The sequence below is a fragment of the Meleagris gallopavo genome, chromosome 5 (assembly GCF_905368555.1).
Source record: "Meleagris gallopavo chromosome 5, MGAL_WU_HG_1.1, whole genome shotgun sequence".
Taxonomy (NCBI): Eukaryota; Metazoa; Chordata; class Aves; order Galliformes; family Phasianidae; genus Meleagris; species Meleagris gallopavo.
The window spans coordinates 21329025-21346723 of record NC_139408.1 but is presented as its reverse complement, the minus strand read 5'-3'; the positions used below and the strand labels follow the sequence as shown (position 1 = coordinate 21346723).

Here is a 17699-nt window from a genome sequence, read left to right as displayed (position 1 = left end):
TCTTATGCTACTTTAATGCAGCAGCACACAGGGACTATTTTTCTGCTTGCTCCAATAGATTTATGCTCTGCAATAAATCACTGTACCATAATAGCTCACTTTTAACAAGTAAAAAATGTCTGACACTTTGAGTGTTACTATAATTTTTTATGGCTGAAAGTGTACCGAGATCAAAGCTTCTGGGTTTTTTTAAGCTTGCCCTGTACATTCAGACAAGTCTGTGACAGAGAGGGTTTGGCCATATGTTTAAATGTAAGGTCTAAGGATGTCAGGAGGAGAAGAGAAAATTACAAAATGTCACGTTTCCAACCCTTCTTGTAACCAAAGCAGAAGCAGAAAAACTTTTAAAAGAAAACTTTCTAGTAACATTATATGCTGCTACTGTTCCCTCTGGATTCCCCTGCAAATGAGTCAAGAGTCTGAGAGATACTTTTCTGGTAACACACACAAACAGATAAATAAATTATCACAGGCTGAGGACAATTCAAACATCTGGGAGCCAGCTCAGACTTGTCAAACAAGTCACAGACACTCAGGGACAGGAAAGATCAATCTTCAGCCCCTGATTTCTGTGCCAGAGAGTAGGAACTACATCACTCACCCTCCTTAAGAGGAAAACTGTATATTTATAAAATAATCCACTGTGCTTCTGTATTCAAAGACATTTTTACTCATTTATTTTACAGGGGGGGGAAAAAAAAAACAATCTTAAAATGTAAGGGTTTAAGCTTCCCATGGGTTTGTCTCGACTATCTGCTCAATAAGACATTTCAATTTTCCATCTATATGGCTGTGTACTAAGATAAATTCTCAAAATTAAAAAGGACTAAGATTTATAATAAAAAAAGTTTTTATTCTGCCAGTGTAAGCAATCACATGTCCAAGCAGACACCAAACACAAGGCCTTTTGCTCAGGCAGTGCCTGCAGCCAACAGAAGGTCAACAAATCGGCCAGCACAGCCCAGCAGTCAGGTCCAGGGACGTAGCTGTCACCTTGTCACACCGGCCACAGGGCAATTCACTTCAACTTTCTCTGCCTCACCTTTTTGCAAGAGGATAACACTTTCCTGCTTAAGGCACCAAACTCAATATATATGAAGTCACAGATATTCTCATTAGAGGATGTTCTAATTAATGCTTCAGACGCCTGAGCATCACAGTATTAACTCATTACTTCTGGCTGACACAACTGTAACTCAACTGCAGTGGTGCAGTTGAAAATTCTGCTTCAAAGCCCTCCAAACCTGTTTTGCCAGTAGTAGAGATTCATTTGTACCTACTTACACTGTTGCTTAGGTTTATTCTTATTTACTTTGAGCCAGCTCTAGGAAAATCAAACTGGAAACGGAGCCAGAATTTACACAGCATGCACATTATGATTTTACTATTTTTTTATCACACCAGTTCACCCTCAAAGTAGTAGTTAGAAGCACCAACACGGACAAAAGTAAAGTGGCTTGCAGAACTGCCAGCACTTCATTGCTTTGCCGCTGTAATGCAGTGCTTAAAATGTTCTGTGGCGTCACCAGAGTAGAGAGAAGAGGCATGTGTTGCCACAAAAAAGCCTCTCTTCAGTTGTCTTCCTTTCATTCCATCTTTCACACTCCATACACTAACTCATTACCATTAATCCAGCAAGGGAAGTATTTCCTTTCTTGAGACACACAATAGATTAAACCTCTGCCTCCTGTTCCTAACATCTTTGTTATGGTATCAACATGCCTGCATTACCACACGTAACTTCCTGAGTCCAGAAACTTGTTGCTTGCTAAGGCTCTCTGACTTGAGAGCAAGAATCATCTTACCACATAAGTATTCACATTGAATACTTCCATCATCTCTGAAAAAATATCTTCTTTTGTTAAAAAACGCATTTGAGTATTAAAAATGATACAACTGTTATATTTCATTTGCTTTCTGCCCTTTTGAATAGCAGTTTCCATTATTACAGTCAACTTAGGTAATTGTTTTATGTTCTAGCTCTCATATACAAAGCCCAGTGTTGTTTTGCTCTTGATACTGCAGATACAGGTGTGAGTGATATATTCTTAAACATACACTTACATTCTGTAAAGTTTATGATTTATTCACAGAGCACGTTTGTCTTACACATACAGGACAGTTATGTCATCTTATGGACTGTGTCATATTCTCAGAAATTGAAGACAAAATTTATTCGAGTCAAAGTTTTGCAAGGAAATTAACAGAGTGGCTTTCAGCAAGTGCACTTTTGGACAAACAACTCAAATGTGTCTGTGAAGACTTTCACCTCTTCATACTGCTATGGGTAACTGATTTGGAGAAACCTTCTCTTTGTTGACATCCTCATTACAACAGCAGCTGTTGAAGCTTTGCCATTTCAAGCATATGATACATGTATCTCCTTGACATTCTTCAGTTCTTTTTTTCACTGCACTCCACCTTACTTTGGCATGTCCCCAAGGGGCATCCTCTGTTCCCAACACTTAATCTCTCAAAATTGTCCTGTCTACCAATGTGATGGAAATGTACCCCTACCAACACAGAAAATGCTGCTTTACAGTAAAGAGGCCAATGAAAAAAAGTTATTTTTATTTTAAGATTTATGAATGATTTATTGATCATTTATTGATATTGATTTATGATGATTTATTTTATGAACTTTAACAGATCAATAATGGGACAAGTGAACAAATATTTTATTTTAAGAGACTACATCATACCAGCCAGCAAGGTAGAGTGTCCAAAGGTATGGAAGTTCAACCCTTGTAATCCCTGCTAAATCTCCTCTGAAATATCTGAACTATTAAGCTATACAGTACTAACGTTGTCATATCAGGAAACTTTTTGAAACTGACTAAATGAATCCTATTCGCAGTTTCCAGACTACTTTCATTACAAATCTACACAACACGAATTAGGCAATGCTTTCTAGAAGCTCCTAGTTTCACTGTGCCAATTACTGAAATTTTTCTGTTAGCTGCCAGTGTTTTCCATGAAGTAATTGCAATCTGTAAAAACATGTCAGTGAGCACTGAAATGCCACAATAAACTGAGATGCAACAAATTGAATCAGCAGTACACTTCCTCCTCTTTAAAAACACAGTGTTGAAATGGACAGTATAAGAGAGGGGAAAAAAAACAGAGTTCTCTTACCTCATAGCCAAATTGGAGCTCATCTGAGGTTAGCATAATGATATCATCATCAATGGCCAACACTGCTTCTGTTTCGATCTCATCATAGGGGAAGAAGCGGTTACTGAGTTTGTTTTCTGCAGTCCTAACAACTTTTAGAGGAACACGAATCTTTGGCCAGAGGGAATCTAGAAACATTAAAGGAAATACAATTCAGTATGATAACTTACTTCTAAATAGGTCTGCACTTCTACTTATACAGAATGCAAAAAGCAATGTCAATACAATTAAGTACTGACAAAACTAAATTTTATTTTAATAATTAATGAACTAGGTGGACCTAAAATGCTAATCACTATTAACAATTTAGGAGAAGATTCGTGGTGTGTGTGAGTGTACTTGAGTAATTCCTTTTACCTTCAAAGTTCTAAGTGATAGTGACAAATAAGCTAGTAAATGTATAAAGAGTCTTACTGTGTCCAATATCATCTTTACAAGTAGAACATAGCACTAGAGTACAGAGTGATTAAAAATCTCAAGTCAAATGGTGTTTTAATTAGTCACAAGAAACTGTAAATATAAAATTCACTCTAGAATGAGTTACATTTCTATTTCTTGCTGTTTTTAAAATGTATCACTTTTAGGGTTGCATTAACAGTCTCTTCAAACTATTAAATACACTGAAAAATTTCAAAATCATATTCTATTCCTAAAAAAGCATGACTGGAAGCTTAAGTATAAAGCATCAAGCTAAAATCAACACAATAGAACAAATGATTGAATATAAAATATTAATTCTAAATGCACTCATAATCATTTTCCAATACAAAATATAACAGGAGTTTTTATTACAGTTTGATTCATCACAAAAACATCAGATCATCAAATGGTAGTGTAATAAAAAGGTAGACAGCCATCAAGTGTGATACGTTGATTTCTTCCTGCTCTCATAGTGAACATTTATTTTAATAAGAGTTTGAAGGAAGAGAGCTTGAGTATGGTAAGAGGAGCCTAAGTATTTTGAAAGACACTACTGCAGACAGGAGACAGATGAAGACTTAAGTTTCTCTCGCTAGTGAAACGGAGGGGCTGACAGAATGGTATATGAGAGGGAAAAAAAAGAAAATACATTAAAAGAACTACAAAGAAACTACTAACAGATTTTGTCAGTTGCTCTCTGTGTCAAATCAAAATGCATATAGGTAGGGTCTGCAAGAACTGACACAGGGCCTGAAGCAACTGAAATTTTCATCAGTGGTCTGGAATAAATATAAGGACTGGGAATGTGAAAAATAGTGAGTACAATAAGGTCATATAGAGTACTCTGGACCACTTAGTAAACTTAGGTGTGTTTTAAGAAAAAAAAAAAAAAAAAAAGCTTAACACAAGATTAAACAATAAGAAAGGCAACTTTTTTTTTCTTTTTTTTTTTTTTTTCCTCCAAAAGTAGCTACTGAAAAGAATTAAGAGGTCAGGTTCTCAGTGATCCTAGGGAAAAATAGACTGATGTAGCTCTTGTATGTGTAGATGGGTAAATAGTAGGAAATGTTGGGGCAAGAGTGGAGGGCAATTAAAAAAAAAAAAAAAAACAACAAATCTGCTTCTGGAAAAGTTCTTAGAAGAATGATCTGAAGAATTAAACAGGAAACACCGAAAATAAATGAGTTACAAACAGATACTTCCAATTCCATAACAACCCGGAATCAGTTCTGTGTCCCAAAAAGGTTCGCCCTCTTTCCACTGTCATCAGGAAGACAGACAGACAGTCATTTCTAGAGAAGAACAAGAGCTGTTTCATTCCAACACGTACAACTACCAAGGAGCGAAGTGTCCACACTCTCATTGCCAGCGAACCCTCGGATATAACTGCTCCCCCAGTACTCTCCAATAAAACACAGAGCTACATGCTCCTTCAAGACCTTCAAGAACTACTTCTCTAGGAAAACAAAATCCTCTTTCCAAACCACAACAAGAGTCTTCAAAAGTCTGTTTTTTTCGGAGTTTTTTTTTTTAGAAGGAAGGATTGGCCCATGTGGGTGGCCAGAAGAGAAGAAATAGACTGATATTTAACAGCAATATTTTTGTTCAGTTTCCTACTCTGAGGTTATTCCTGTGAGACTCAAAAAGTGACCATAAAATCTACCTTTATCTGGGCGGTTATGTATGGCTTCTACCTGACATGCATGCAGCCTCTTGTTGAGTTTTACTTGTGTATTTTCCCTCTAGAAACAGAACATTGCTTTCTTACTGGTTTGCCATACAAAGTGCAAGCAGACATATCTGCTAGACAGTGCCTTACAAAGACATACATCACACCTCAAACTCGGTAGACCTTAAGCTAATTGCTTAAAGACCTTAGGCTAATTGCCAGTAATTATCCAATTATCAAGTGTGTATTGGTACAGAAGAATTTTAAGTAGCTTGCGATATCCCCAAGAGATTCCCCTGCTGGTGTTTCAGGAGCAATCAGAGCTGTTATAACCATGTATACATATGTACATATTTATTTATAAATATCAACAACGTTTACCTTTTATAAATGCTAATTATTTTTTAATTTGGGGTTGTTTTCTTCCTCTTGTGCTTTCTACACATATGGAAAAAAAAAAAAATGACAACCAAACTGCAACAAAGATCTTATTTCAGTGCAAGAATACTGTGAAACAAAAATTAAAACCAAAAAGCTACTAAGAATGGGAAACAGTAATTCAGAATATCAAGCAAGCAACAACATTTTAAACTTTAAGCTCTTTGGAAAATCAGCTGTTTGATAACTTACTAATGGTTACACCACTTGCATAAAAATATGGCAAAAGAAGAAAAAGAGAAAAGAAAAAAGTGAAGGTATAATATAACTGTATTTGGCACGCATCTCAGATGTCAGCAAATCCTGTTAAATCCACATGATTTACCAAGGTCTTGGAAAGTCTCTCAAAATGACCAATTCTCAAAATGAGGTAAGTTACTCTAAAACAGTTGTGCTTTGAGAAACATAATACAAAGTGCTCAAATTTGAACTGAAATGAACAGAAAATACTAGCATTTTGGAGCAACTCCGGGGAATACATTAAGGTATCAATTACCCTGCAGTATGCAAAAAGAAAGAAAGGGTCAAAACTACTTGCTGCCTAGAGGCTGATCAGATACTAAATGTTGCTGTACTTCCAGAGTTGGATGCATATGGGAGATGTCAAGACACAAAATAACTTGGGGTGCCACTATACTGAGTACCAGAAGAAAAAGGATCATCACAAAGGATAGCAGGCTTCACTCAGAGATACAAAGTATTTCTGGTTCAAAATTAGCACTGCTACAGGAACTCCAATGTAAGTATGTAATCAATAAAAAGACAACAGTTTCTTCAGAAGCCAAAGTTTCTGAATCCATCAGGAAGGTTAAAATTGTCTATAATTATCTTAAAAGACAACAAAAGGTGAGTGTACTTCTCCTTTGTACACACAGGAGGAATGAGGCATAAGAAGTCTGAGGCAGGGTCTAACACCACGCTTTTAACTTTGAGATCCTGCTTGGAAAGGCAGCGTCCTGAGAAACCTGAGCACTAGCAAAACACATATGGGAGAAATTCTCATTTTAGTAGGCTTTAATATAACCTAAGTAAAAGTCTGTGCTTTAATTCTTATTGTAAGTGGGCGCAGTATCACTTAACAGAGTATGACAAAGACAAAAGAAGCCCAAGATGAGAAGTGATGGAAAAGACAGATGACACATTACAAGACGGTATGAAGACCTTAAAGCATACAGAAGTAAAAATGCCAGTTTGCACTGGGAAATACTCTTACCTCTTTTAAATTTAGCGAGGGCTTTCTGTGAATACAGCAGAAGACAGAGGTAAACATTAAAACAGAGCTCCCTGGAGTATACGAAGTTTATCTATATGTGGAGACTGAAAAGAACGACAGGCACTCCTGTTGTGCATCACACTGAAATAATTATGACAGACTAGTGTTCAAATAATACTTACACTTGCTCTTTGGCAACAAGACTCCGGGCATTCTTGGCAGTTTGCACCATTCAAGACTACTGATCTACTGACTGCAGAAGCTACCACAGAAAACAGCATGTGGTCTTCTGAAAACAAAATCAGCACTTTCCAAATTTTTCCAAATGCAGCTTCCACTTCTAATAGGCTTACAATCCCTAGCAACATGACTGCAGTTCTGGCCAGCCCACAGTTCTGCCATTAAGTCCTGTAACTCCGCATCTCACAGCAAATTTTTCAAGCATGATTTCAAGATGGTTTCCACAAACTATAGGATTAAAATCAATGTTTACCTCCACTACTCCAAGAAAGAAGTGCTGTAATTATGTTCGATTAATAACGAAGAGCAGCAATAAATACATAAAAATGATAATTTAAAAATACTCTAAATATGTATTTTTCTACAGTTTTCAATTACATGAAAGACATAGCAAATAGAAGGGATGACAGTTATGAGAGGCAATTTTCTCTCCCCCTAAGCAAAAGTTTCCTTTTCCATGTCTCTCTAGGTTTACCATCTTGCCATCAGATGTCTGTAACGAAAATGTACACAGGCTTGCAAAATGCTTATATGTAATAATGAATCACTGTTCTCAAATCCAGACCTGTTTCTCAGCTAAGAAGGAATTGTTAAATAATATATAGGAGAGGGAGATCCTAAAAAAATAACAGACAGTGATATTTCCATCTAGAGTATTACCTCTCTTCAAAGAGTGATGGCAACATCATGTTGTTAAACAGCATCATTTACTGATTCCTCACTTTTGAGAAACTGGTAAGTGTTTTAGCAGTACATGTGTTATTTTCTATCTTATCCAGAGAAAAATAAGAGTGTCTGCATAAGAAATTACTTGCTCTAATTTTTAGGGACTATCTATTTCTATTTTCAACATTCAACATAGGGAACAAGAGTCAGCTATTGTAAAGAGTTAAATAATATTTTTGGGACACTCACGTTCAAAAATAGCAAGCAATATTTAAATGAAGGTGGTTTGTTGCATTTCCAGTTGGAAGGAGCAGATAGGGATAGTAAGGAGGAGCTGGAAATAGAACATAGTAAAAAGCACTAAGTAAAAAGCTCAAAGTAAAGCTCCAAGTAGAAAATTCAACACTTGTCAGAAGTAAGAGCAATTTGACAAACTAAAATTTAAAAAGAAGCACTTATTGGGTAAAACAATGGCGTTTTGATGACTCGCATAAAGACGCTCATACAAAAAAAAAGATGTTCATGCTAACATGCTCTGTTTTATTTTCTCAGTAAGAACAGCCAGGAGAATCTCATGACTGCAGATTACATGGCACCAGAGTATTAGTTCATACACAGCTCAGATTTCCCACAGCTCCTAAGTAGTCCTCTGGGAACTGCAAAAAGGAAAAACCTTTCCAGTAGTTGTGCAAAGTAGACAAAAATCAATTAAAAAACTGTCAGAAAACATCTTTAGACATGCTTCTTTGTATGTATCTGCAATTGCTCAGATGCTCAACTCTTACATCTGATCTTTCACAAGATCTTTCAGTGCATAATAATTCTAATTGGCTTACAGTAGTCTATGAGAATTCAACCACTTGAAGCAGATGAAGAAAGCCTAATGAAGGATGTTTTCCAGTCTGGATTACGGACAGAACTTAGCTGGTATCTAAAGTTTCAAAAAATTGTCAGAATTAGCAGCATGTTACAACTATTTACCAGCATTCCTTCAGCAATGGCTTACTGAAAGTCTGTCCAGGTAGTTCAACTGCTTAGACTTAGAATGAACCACTCCAAAAAAGTTGCTTCCTACCAACATCACAGTTTCTGTGTTGGTTTACAGTAATGTGCAGAATTCCTCTCATTATAAGGAACAGATTATTGGTTTCTAGGACATTACTGAGAGCCTCTGCTGGTTTTGTTAAAACTAAATTTCTGGACTTCCTTCAGAAAAAAAAAAAAAAAAACTTAAAATGATTCATAGAAGACTAGAACAGTCCTCAAGTAGTTCTCTAGCTAATCAAAGAAAATGACATTAAGTACTTTGTGAAGAAGACAAATTAATTCAAAGCCTAAAAAGAAGTTCAATAGAATATTCCTACCAGTGCCCAGCATTAGAGGCACAGTAGGATAAAAGCTGCCATTTAAGGCTTCTTTTTTTTTTTTTCCCCTTAAGATACAATGATCTATAGGACACTCAGGATCTTTATCCCCAATGGTTTATATCAGTGTTGTCTATCAGTACTATCGAACCAAAAGAAAAACATGGTTACTGTGATAATATAAAGTCTATATCTTATTCTGAGTTTATCAACAACTTAGGTCCAGGAAACTCTGCTTATAGAACTATGCAGAAAATACACATTCTTTAAAATATACTTTTTATTTTGATAAAAATGAACCTAACAAGGAATCAAACTGTAACACATGATTTCTAGCTTATCGTGCATTTATTAACTTTAATGCATTTATATGCCGTTTATGTGGTAGACAAGATGATTTCTTCAACTGTCTGAAACGTGAAACACATGATGAAATGTTAGTGGAAATTACTATCACAGACTATTTTCTTGAACATCAGAACTAGTAATTTAGACAAATTCAAATGAAAGGGCAAAAGTATTTGGCTGAATTGAGAAAATAAAAAAACATCCTGTCTACACAAATATTCCAGCAGCAGACACTTGGACCACAATGTTTATTATATTGGATGCAGAGTGAGTGAGAGAAAATCATTTTTTCCTATAGTATTTCAAAGCTTTTTTTTTTTTTATTAATATTATACATGGAGTCATGGGATGTTATGGCTGGGTTAACAGACTTCTTGTACAATCCATATGGGTGAGTATATACACAAAACTCAGCCAAAGACACAGAACAGAGATCACATCCCCCTACTTTTAGAAAACACTTAAGATTAGCAAATTTGTTCCGTAAAGCACTAAAATTCTGGATTAAAATTATTATCATATGCGATACTTCCTCTCTGCTGTTTCATACATTAGATCCAACATTTTTACCACTGGCTCTGTGAAAAGTTAGAGATGCCTCCACAAGACACCTGCATTGCTCATACATGCCTCTGCTGAAGCTTTTTTTTCTTCTCCTAGGATACCACTCATATTTTGAGTCCAAACATAAAATTAGACCCTTGATTTCCAGTCTCACCCAAAGCACAATGGTCCTATTTTGGCGTACACATCGAGCAATTACCTGAAAATACACAGTAAAGCTTCCACCTCTTCACTCACATCCATGTCTACATATCTCTCTCAGATAGAAAGCATGGGAAGGGAGTGTGTTCTACCAAGCAAAAGAAAGACTTAATCACAAGACCTTCCTGAATCTCTTCATTGTTCTTAAGTTGGGTGATGGTGAAGATGTCACCTCTGTGACCTCAGTTTCTAAAGCTGCAAAATGGGAATAAGCAGTTAAAATAGATTTTTATTAATGCCCTGAAGGTTCTAATGCCCTAAAGATGAAAATCTTACAGAAAGCAATTTCCTCTACTTCTTGATTTTGATTTAAAAGTAGATTACAATTACAGATTTCAGCATCTTCTTAATAATAATGCCATGAATAATGTTTCTTACACAGCAGTTTTTAATACAGATCTCAGTGTTATATGGAAAACAATATTGTTGTATTCATTTTACAGCCAAGGAAACTGAGGCACAGTAAAAAAAAAGAGTTTCTCCCACTGAACAGGTAGAACGTTTGCGTCTGGTCAGTGTCCAGCCCTAGGAACTATATGCCTGAGAACTGAAGCACTGTTATTCAGTGTTATTCAGTGCTCACTAACTTAGGTCTCAAAAATCTTGAGAGACAAGATATGTGTTCCTCATTGCGTTCAGGTGACCACACGGAAAAACAAACTGGATTCAGAACAGACAGCTAAGTGGCTAAAGACCAGTCATTCAAGTTTGTACCGGTCACCTTAAATTTCCTTCAGACTCAGTGAAAACAAAAGGGTACTTCTGCAAGGATGCTTTATTTCACTGTAAAATAAATATGTCATGCAGACTAGATGGAGGTGGTTTTGTTTCTTCTTCTCATTAATTATAAAGCAAATGTATAGTTGTGAGCTCAGACGTGCACATGAAGCTCTTAAACATTTCAACTTAGGAGTCATCGTCACAAATTCGTAGGACAAGGGGAAAATCACTCTTTAGATTGCTTGCCCATGTATGTGTGTACACATGTACATACGTGCACACTTTTTCTCCAACATAGCACTTCTGGGTGAAATTTTCCAGTCAAGTATTCAATTTATCAGTTGACCTCTGTTCCTTACATCAGGCAATGTGATAAAGAGTTTGCCAGCTTGTCAGCCGTATCAGAGCTGCATTAGCCCCTGACACGATCAGATCTGAAAAGTGTATGCTTTATGTAGATCCCACACTCCTGCTTTACTGACAAATGTACCTCTTAACTCAAAATTTACTAAATATTGAAGAGAATTATCCATTTCTTGAGGGGAGTAGCTTCTTAAATTTTGCACAACATTTTAATTCTCTTTTCTTCTTAAGTTCTGTATTCACTGAATCTTGCTTACATAAAGGCATTATAACAAGCATGTAAGTATTCATTTTTAAAAAATTAAATATCAACATGAATTCTAGAATCTGCAGGTGTTTGAAAATCTCAGTTCCCAGGGACAGATTCTCTCTGTTTACAACACATACTGTCCTGATAAAAATATCTAGTGTAACTGGTGTCATTTTCAATTATTCCTGTGATGACAAAGGAGCAGCCCATGTCATATTTGTGCTGCACTACGCCAGCTCCATTTCAAGAGACTCAAATCCAATTCACAATTCACTGCCTATGATCAGTGCTAAAGACAACCTTGATGTCATCCACTCAGCCCTCCCTCTTGTATACTTGGAACAAAAACAAATCACAAAGTGTTGCAGTGCCACAAGCCAAGACTTGCTGCTGTACAGAAACGTCCTGTATATGTAAATGATCAGGAAACACAGCTCTTGGTGCTTGAGGAGGTTAAGCACCTCAGCTTTACTATAATCAATTAAAAGAAAATGGCCAAAAAAGCGCAGATACTACTGTAGGGTAATAAACTAGACTTTATCAGTGACAGTGGTGCACATTACAAACTTCAAACTCATTCCTTGCCTTAATCCATCAGAAACTTCCTGGCTTTAACAGGCTATAAACAGCAGAAGCTTTGAAGTCCATGGATTAGAATCACTAATAGACAGACTGAAGGAGAGACTGGCTGAAGAGCCAAGTGGAATGCCCTGCATGGATCTGAAATGAAACAAGTTAATTTAATCAAACTGACCTCTCCTCAGCCATAGCCCAAGATAATAATGGTTATAACAGCAATAAGGAGACATGGAGCACTGAAACAAATGGTTATTTACTTCGATGCAATGCTTAGTCTAATATAAGGGCACAACTTCCTGGGCATTCAACGGCAAGTTTATGCTTAGAGGCAACAGCAGTTTTTTCTGAAGCTAGTTTATGGCTTCATAATAATTAAGATAGAAAAAGTTAAACACTTCAATTCTCAAGAATTTCTAAGTTCAAGATTAATATGAATGATTTAACAGAAAAATCTTGCCAACGTTTTATTTGTTTCAATTCTCCTACTCTTCTACTTTCCTCTTCACTCAAAGCAAAACATGGAAACAATCCATTTGGGTCAAATCCACCTGCACTCAGTAGATGTTCGCTCACAGCTTACATAACTGAATGAGTGTAACATTAAGCATTTTAACTTTCAGAGAAAAACTTCTAACTGCAAAAATTCCAGCATCAATATATACGCAGCACTTCTCACTTCAAAAGTTTGCAAAGCATTTTATAAACCACTAAATTCTGAGATGTTTAGAACAGCAGTATTACAGAATGCTTTTCAAAGCAAACAATAAAGCTACTTGCTTTGAACTGTAACAAGATGCCAAAATGGCAAATGAGCCAAGTGGAGGGTTGCAATAGCTTGGCTCCAGAGAAGCTGTCAGAGCATGGCAGATTGAGACAAGTGGTCAGGGATTAATTTTTGCACTGCATCTTACCACTATGCCAAATACCTAACTCTGAAGAGTGGAAAACTGCAGCAACTGAAGCTTCTGCAAATACAGTTACAAAGCAAGGAGTCCTAACAGGCTTCATTTGCTCCAGAAGACAGATGAATACACAAAGTTCTACAGCACCAAAGTTAGCATTTTTGAACACATATTCCTAGAAGAAAGCATTTATTCTCCCAGAAAAATATACCTACATTTTCAGATGAGAATGACCAATTCAGAGATATGACATACAGGAAACAACCTCATTTACAAGTACTGTAAATACAGGCTTTCATTAAGAATGAGAAAAGAAGACTAACTGCCCACAGTAATGCTCATGTCCTTAGTACCAATGTTTAGAACTTATGAAGGTCACCCTACATAGCAATGAGCCAAAAATAAAGGTCTGTGAATGTACCCTCATTTTAAAATAAACACGAATTACAAAGTTGGAGTTCCATCAGATTCTGTTGTGCAAAGAGAAACACAGTATCATATTGGAAACAAAAACATTTAAATCGAGTATGTCTTTCTACAGAGAAATAAAAATCAAGCATTGACAAAACAAAGATGAGTTTCTTTTACCTCTCTCCAAAACAAAGGTAAGGACAGCCAATGTCTCTGCAACTACTTCATGTTACCTTTGACATTAAGCTGGCAGTAGAACAACTGGAATGTTTCTTTTCATCTACTTTGGCCCTTCTCATTTCACTTTCAAAAGCGTCGTCACAAAAATCTTGGTTTATTGTTTTGAAAGTAACTACAGAATAGTTTTTGAAGCATGTTACTCCCAATTTCATTTTCCTCCACTACACCTAGCACCAAGTCTTACCTTCAGGTGGATTCTTGTTCTGGTTGTTCCAGACAACAAGCAGCTTGGACAGACTGGGCACTTTGGACACCTCGGTGATGACTCGGAAAAGACTCTCCACCCTGTCATAAGTCAGAACAATTGCTGTGAATCCTTGGGACTGTGGTGGGATTAGTGGAAGGAAAAGTGGATTGCTCACGCTGCTCCATTTCTGTGAAGGAAAACAATAAAATAATTCAAATAAAAACAAGTATTACAGCAAGGAGTAATTCACATGGCCAGCATTCAAGTGTCAGAGGTGAAGTAGGCTCAGAGCAGACAGAATAATTCTCTAATTTCAGCAGAAGTGAATTCAACGATTTCTCAAAACTTCCATTCCTGCTTCTTTGTTAATTCAATTTTCATTTTTGCCTATCTGAAACATTGCATACTGGAGGGGTTTTAAGGAAAAATCAAGTGGAAGAGGCAGACAGATCTGTGGAGAAGGAAAACTAAGGTAAATGTTGAACTCAGACACCAAGAATCAATTCTCATTTACTACTCACTATTTCAAACAGTTATATTTACAGTCAGAACTCATTAAACAAACAGAAACCTAATCAGCCATACAGCTTCAGAAATGAAAAAGAAAAAAAAAAAGCAAAAAACATATACCTGATACAAAATGGGAATCAAGGACAAAAAAAAACACCAAAGCAGACACTAGGAAGAATAATGTGCTAGCTCCCACAAAATTCGGTTTGTTAAATGGGGTGAGAAAACCTATTCTGTTAAAAAAAAAAAAAAAAAGGCATGAGATACAAAGATGAATTTCAGAGAGTTATTTACCCCTCCTGAATTTTAACTAGGGCATCCCTCTCAAGACTTTAAAGGTCTTATTTCAATACACTGCCAGCATAAGGAAGCCAGCTCAACTGGCAAGAGACAAGACAGTGAAATTCTCACTGCGTGTGCCAACCTCATTTGGAACCAACAACGCAGGGGAGGAAGCAGTGAAGGGACTGCTCAACAGGAATGAAAGCGTCGGTGTTCTAGTCTCAACTTTTCCATTCCAGCTGACGTTCCAAGCAGATACCAAGGGTCAGAGAGAGAAGCAAAGGGAAAAATAAGACCTTTTGGGATGAGGTGAAAAGCAGAGTTGGGAAAGCAGAAACTGAGCAATGCTGTTTTGCAGGGAAGTTCTGAACGCCAGCCTGTAAAAACTATGAACCCTCATAAGCAGCCAGTAACTGCCTGCAGGTTACAGAAACCTTGTGAGGATCTCCAGCTAAAACTCATAAGTCTGCTTTTATTAGGAGGAAAACAAGGTTTTGGGTTTGTTTTTTATTTTTTAATGATTTGTAACAAATCAATAAATATTGCAATTTTTCGTGTTCTGATTTTGTCTTTGGGCTGCTTTTCTTTACACATTCTACAGTCACCCTCCTCATACTCAGTAAGACATTTCTAACTAGAATGTTTTCTAACTAGGAGGACAGGGAGAACTGAGCCTATTTTGCTTAAACAGATCATAGCATTTTTGACCATTTTAACAAAGGGAAAAAAAAATACGTGAATACTATTTTCTTCTACATACACATCAGCATGGAAAGGAGGATAAATACATGAGATAGAAAAGTGATTTTACTTTAAGCAGAATATTAGCACCCTGTTTTATCTATGATGGTCTGAGGACATGTTCCAGGCAAGAATCTGTCAGTAGGAGTAATATCAATTACTACACTTCCCAAAACAGCTGGAAAGACAGATTAGTCCACAGCTACGGACGTCCTTTATCATGTTTCGTGCAAGTAGCATTTGGTATACAGTGTTGCTGAGGTTCCTAATGGAAAAAATGCAGTTTTTAGCCCACAGATGTAAGAGAAATAGTAACAACTATATTCAACTTCAGTTCACGAAAGGGACATGGCTACCTGTGATAGCAGAGTACTACATTCAGTAACTCAGCATATACATATTCATTGTTTTAACAATGGATACATGCAGAGACAAATTTTGGATGCTTGTTATACAAGTGAGCTGAGTGTCTGATTTTATTCTAGTTTCAAAAATTCCTACAGCAAGTCACAATCAAAATGTTAATAGAGCACAATCCATCTCATTAAAGCTTTACAGATTCATTTCCACACAACCAACCACCACCCCAAAATGATCCTTGCATGTTGAGAAGCTCTTTGAAACAACATTCAGGAACCTCTTTTCATTAATACTTGTAGCAGAGGTTTAATTTCATAGTCAGCAGGCTGCCAAGAAAATCTTATGTTTCTGCCCTACAAGGAGAAGTAACTGGTAAAGCAATCTATGCTGTATTTATTACTTACGGGGTGAGTATTGCCACTTAAATTAACAGCCCCCACTTTTTCTGTGGCCACAACATCTCCTACAAAATTACTTGCTATAATATCCCTTGAAAAGGACTATACTGTTTATATTGTTCTAAGACTATTTTAGTTACTCAAAGAAAAATTAAAGATGCACATGTACATGTAGCCTACAGAAATTATCATAATTTCTCTTAAAAACCTGTATTTTATGTATATTTAAATTCCTACTTTTACTACTTTCAGAAAGGCACAAACATATTCCCCTGCTGTTTATAACTTCGGAAAAATAAGACAACATTTCAGGTGTTTTTGCATCTACTACAGGATGATGGAAAGGAAAAGCCTGTGGACCCACATTAATGGATGGGAGAACCAAGCTTCTCATTTGAGAAAAACATTTCAAAAAGGCAATTAAGCATCTCTCAAGTGCCATTAAGAGCTAACCCCCTGCTGCCTGCCTGAAGAGTATGTCTACAGTCTGAGACCTATTGACCCCGCTTTCTGCAGGAAATCGGGCAAATTCAAGCCTCCATAATTTACTAAAGTCTTCCAGATTTCTCTTTGGGAAAAGCAAACCATGCAGGCAATTAATTCAACAGCAATCTAATTAAATCTCCATTATGGCAGCAAAGTATGAAATGGATAATGACACAGGGATGGGTTTTCCTAGTCGTTGATCAAGAAACCAAGGGTGAAAGAACATTTGCTCCAGACCCATCTTTATTAACACTCATGATGGAAATTCATAGGAACTTTCACTCTCAGAAAGAAGAGCAAGCAGCAGCATTGGACTGATTATCCATCACCTCTCCTTGACAAAGTGCTGACATTCAACTATGGATAAGACAATCCTTCACTCTTGCCCTCCCAGCTAATATAATTAGAGGAGCCAGGATAATGAATCTAAGATTAATAGGTTGTTTGCTGTGAATCATTTTTATGGGCAAAACAGATCAAGTTCAAACACCAGCTTCCTTAGAGTAATTTCATGTCACTTAGGTTTGACAGCCCTTTGCAGATCACATGAACAGCCAAAGTGGTGGGACCTGAATAACAGCAAGAACTCTGAGATGGCTTAATGCTGGGGAGAGAGGAGATTTCAGGCGTGGATAAGTATTACAAGGAAGGATTCAGGCTACTGCAGTTGTGCATGCATACTTGTATCTTAGAAATAAAGCAAGAACTTCCCAGACATCTTTTAGTGGGAAAAATCAGCAACAGCAGTTTAGAATGAAATTTCACTGTGACCATGAACAAGACAGTGGGTTTTCCTCCCTACATATTTTATTTTCAATAACCACATTTAGTTCTTGTTTTAGTCAACATATTATAGAAATCATACAGCTTGAATGACTACAATTCTCAGTTAAAAGCACAGAGGTAATGGCAATAGAATGCTGAACTTATACAATAGCTAAGTAGTCTGTCTATACATCTAAGTAAAGCAGAG

At 36.6% G+C, this 17699-nt stretch overlaps 1 protein-coding gene across 2 annotated transcripts in view; it reads right to left on the bottom strand.

Moving 5' to 3' along the window:
• EXT2 (exostosin glycosyltransferase 2) overlaps positions 1 to 17699 on the bottom strand; it is a 74889-nt gene that overhangs the window by 16872 nt on the left and 40318 nt on the right. For both annotated transcript variants that reach the window (XM_085224603.1, XM_085224602.1), the window contains exons 9-10: positions 13947 to 14136; positions 3136 to 3302 (exon numbers count right to left, since the gene is read on the bottom strand). In XM_085224603.1, the coding sequence (XP_085080729.1) occupies positions 3136 to 3302; positions 13947 to 14136 (357 nt within the window). The remainder of the gene's footprint in view (positions 1 to 3135; positions 3303 to 13946; positions 14137 to 17699) is intronic.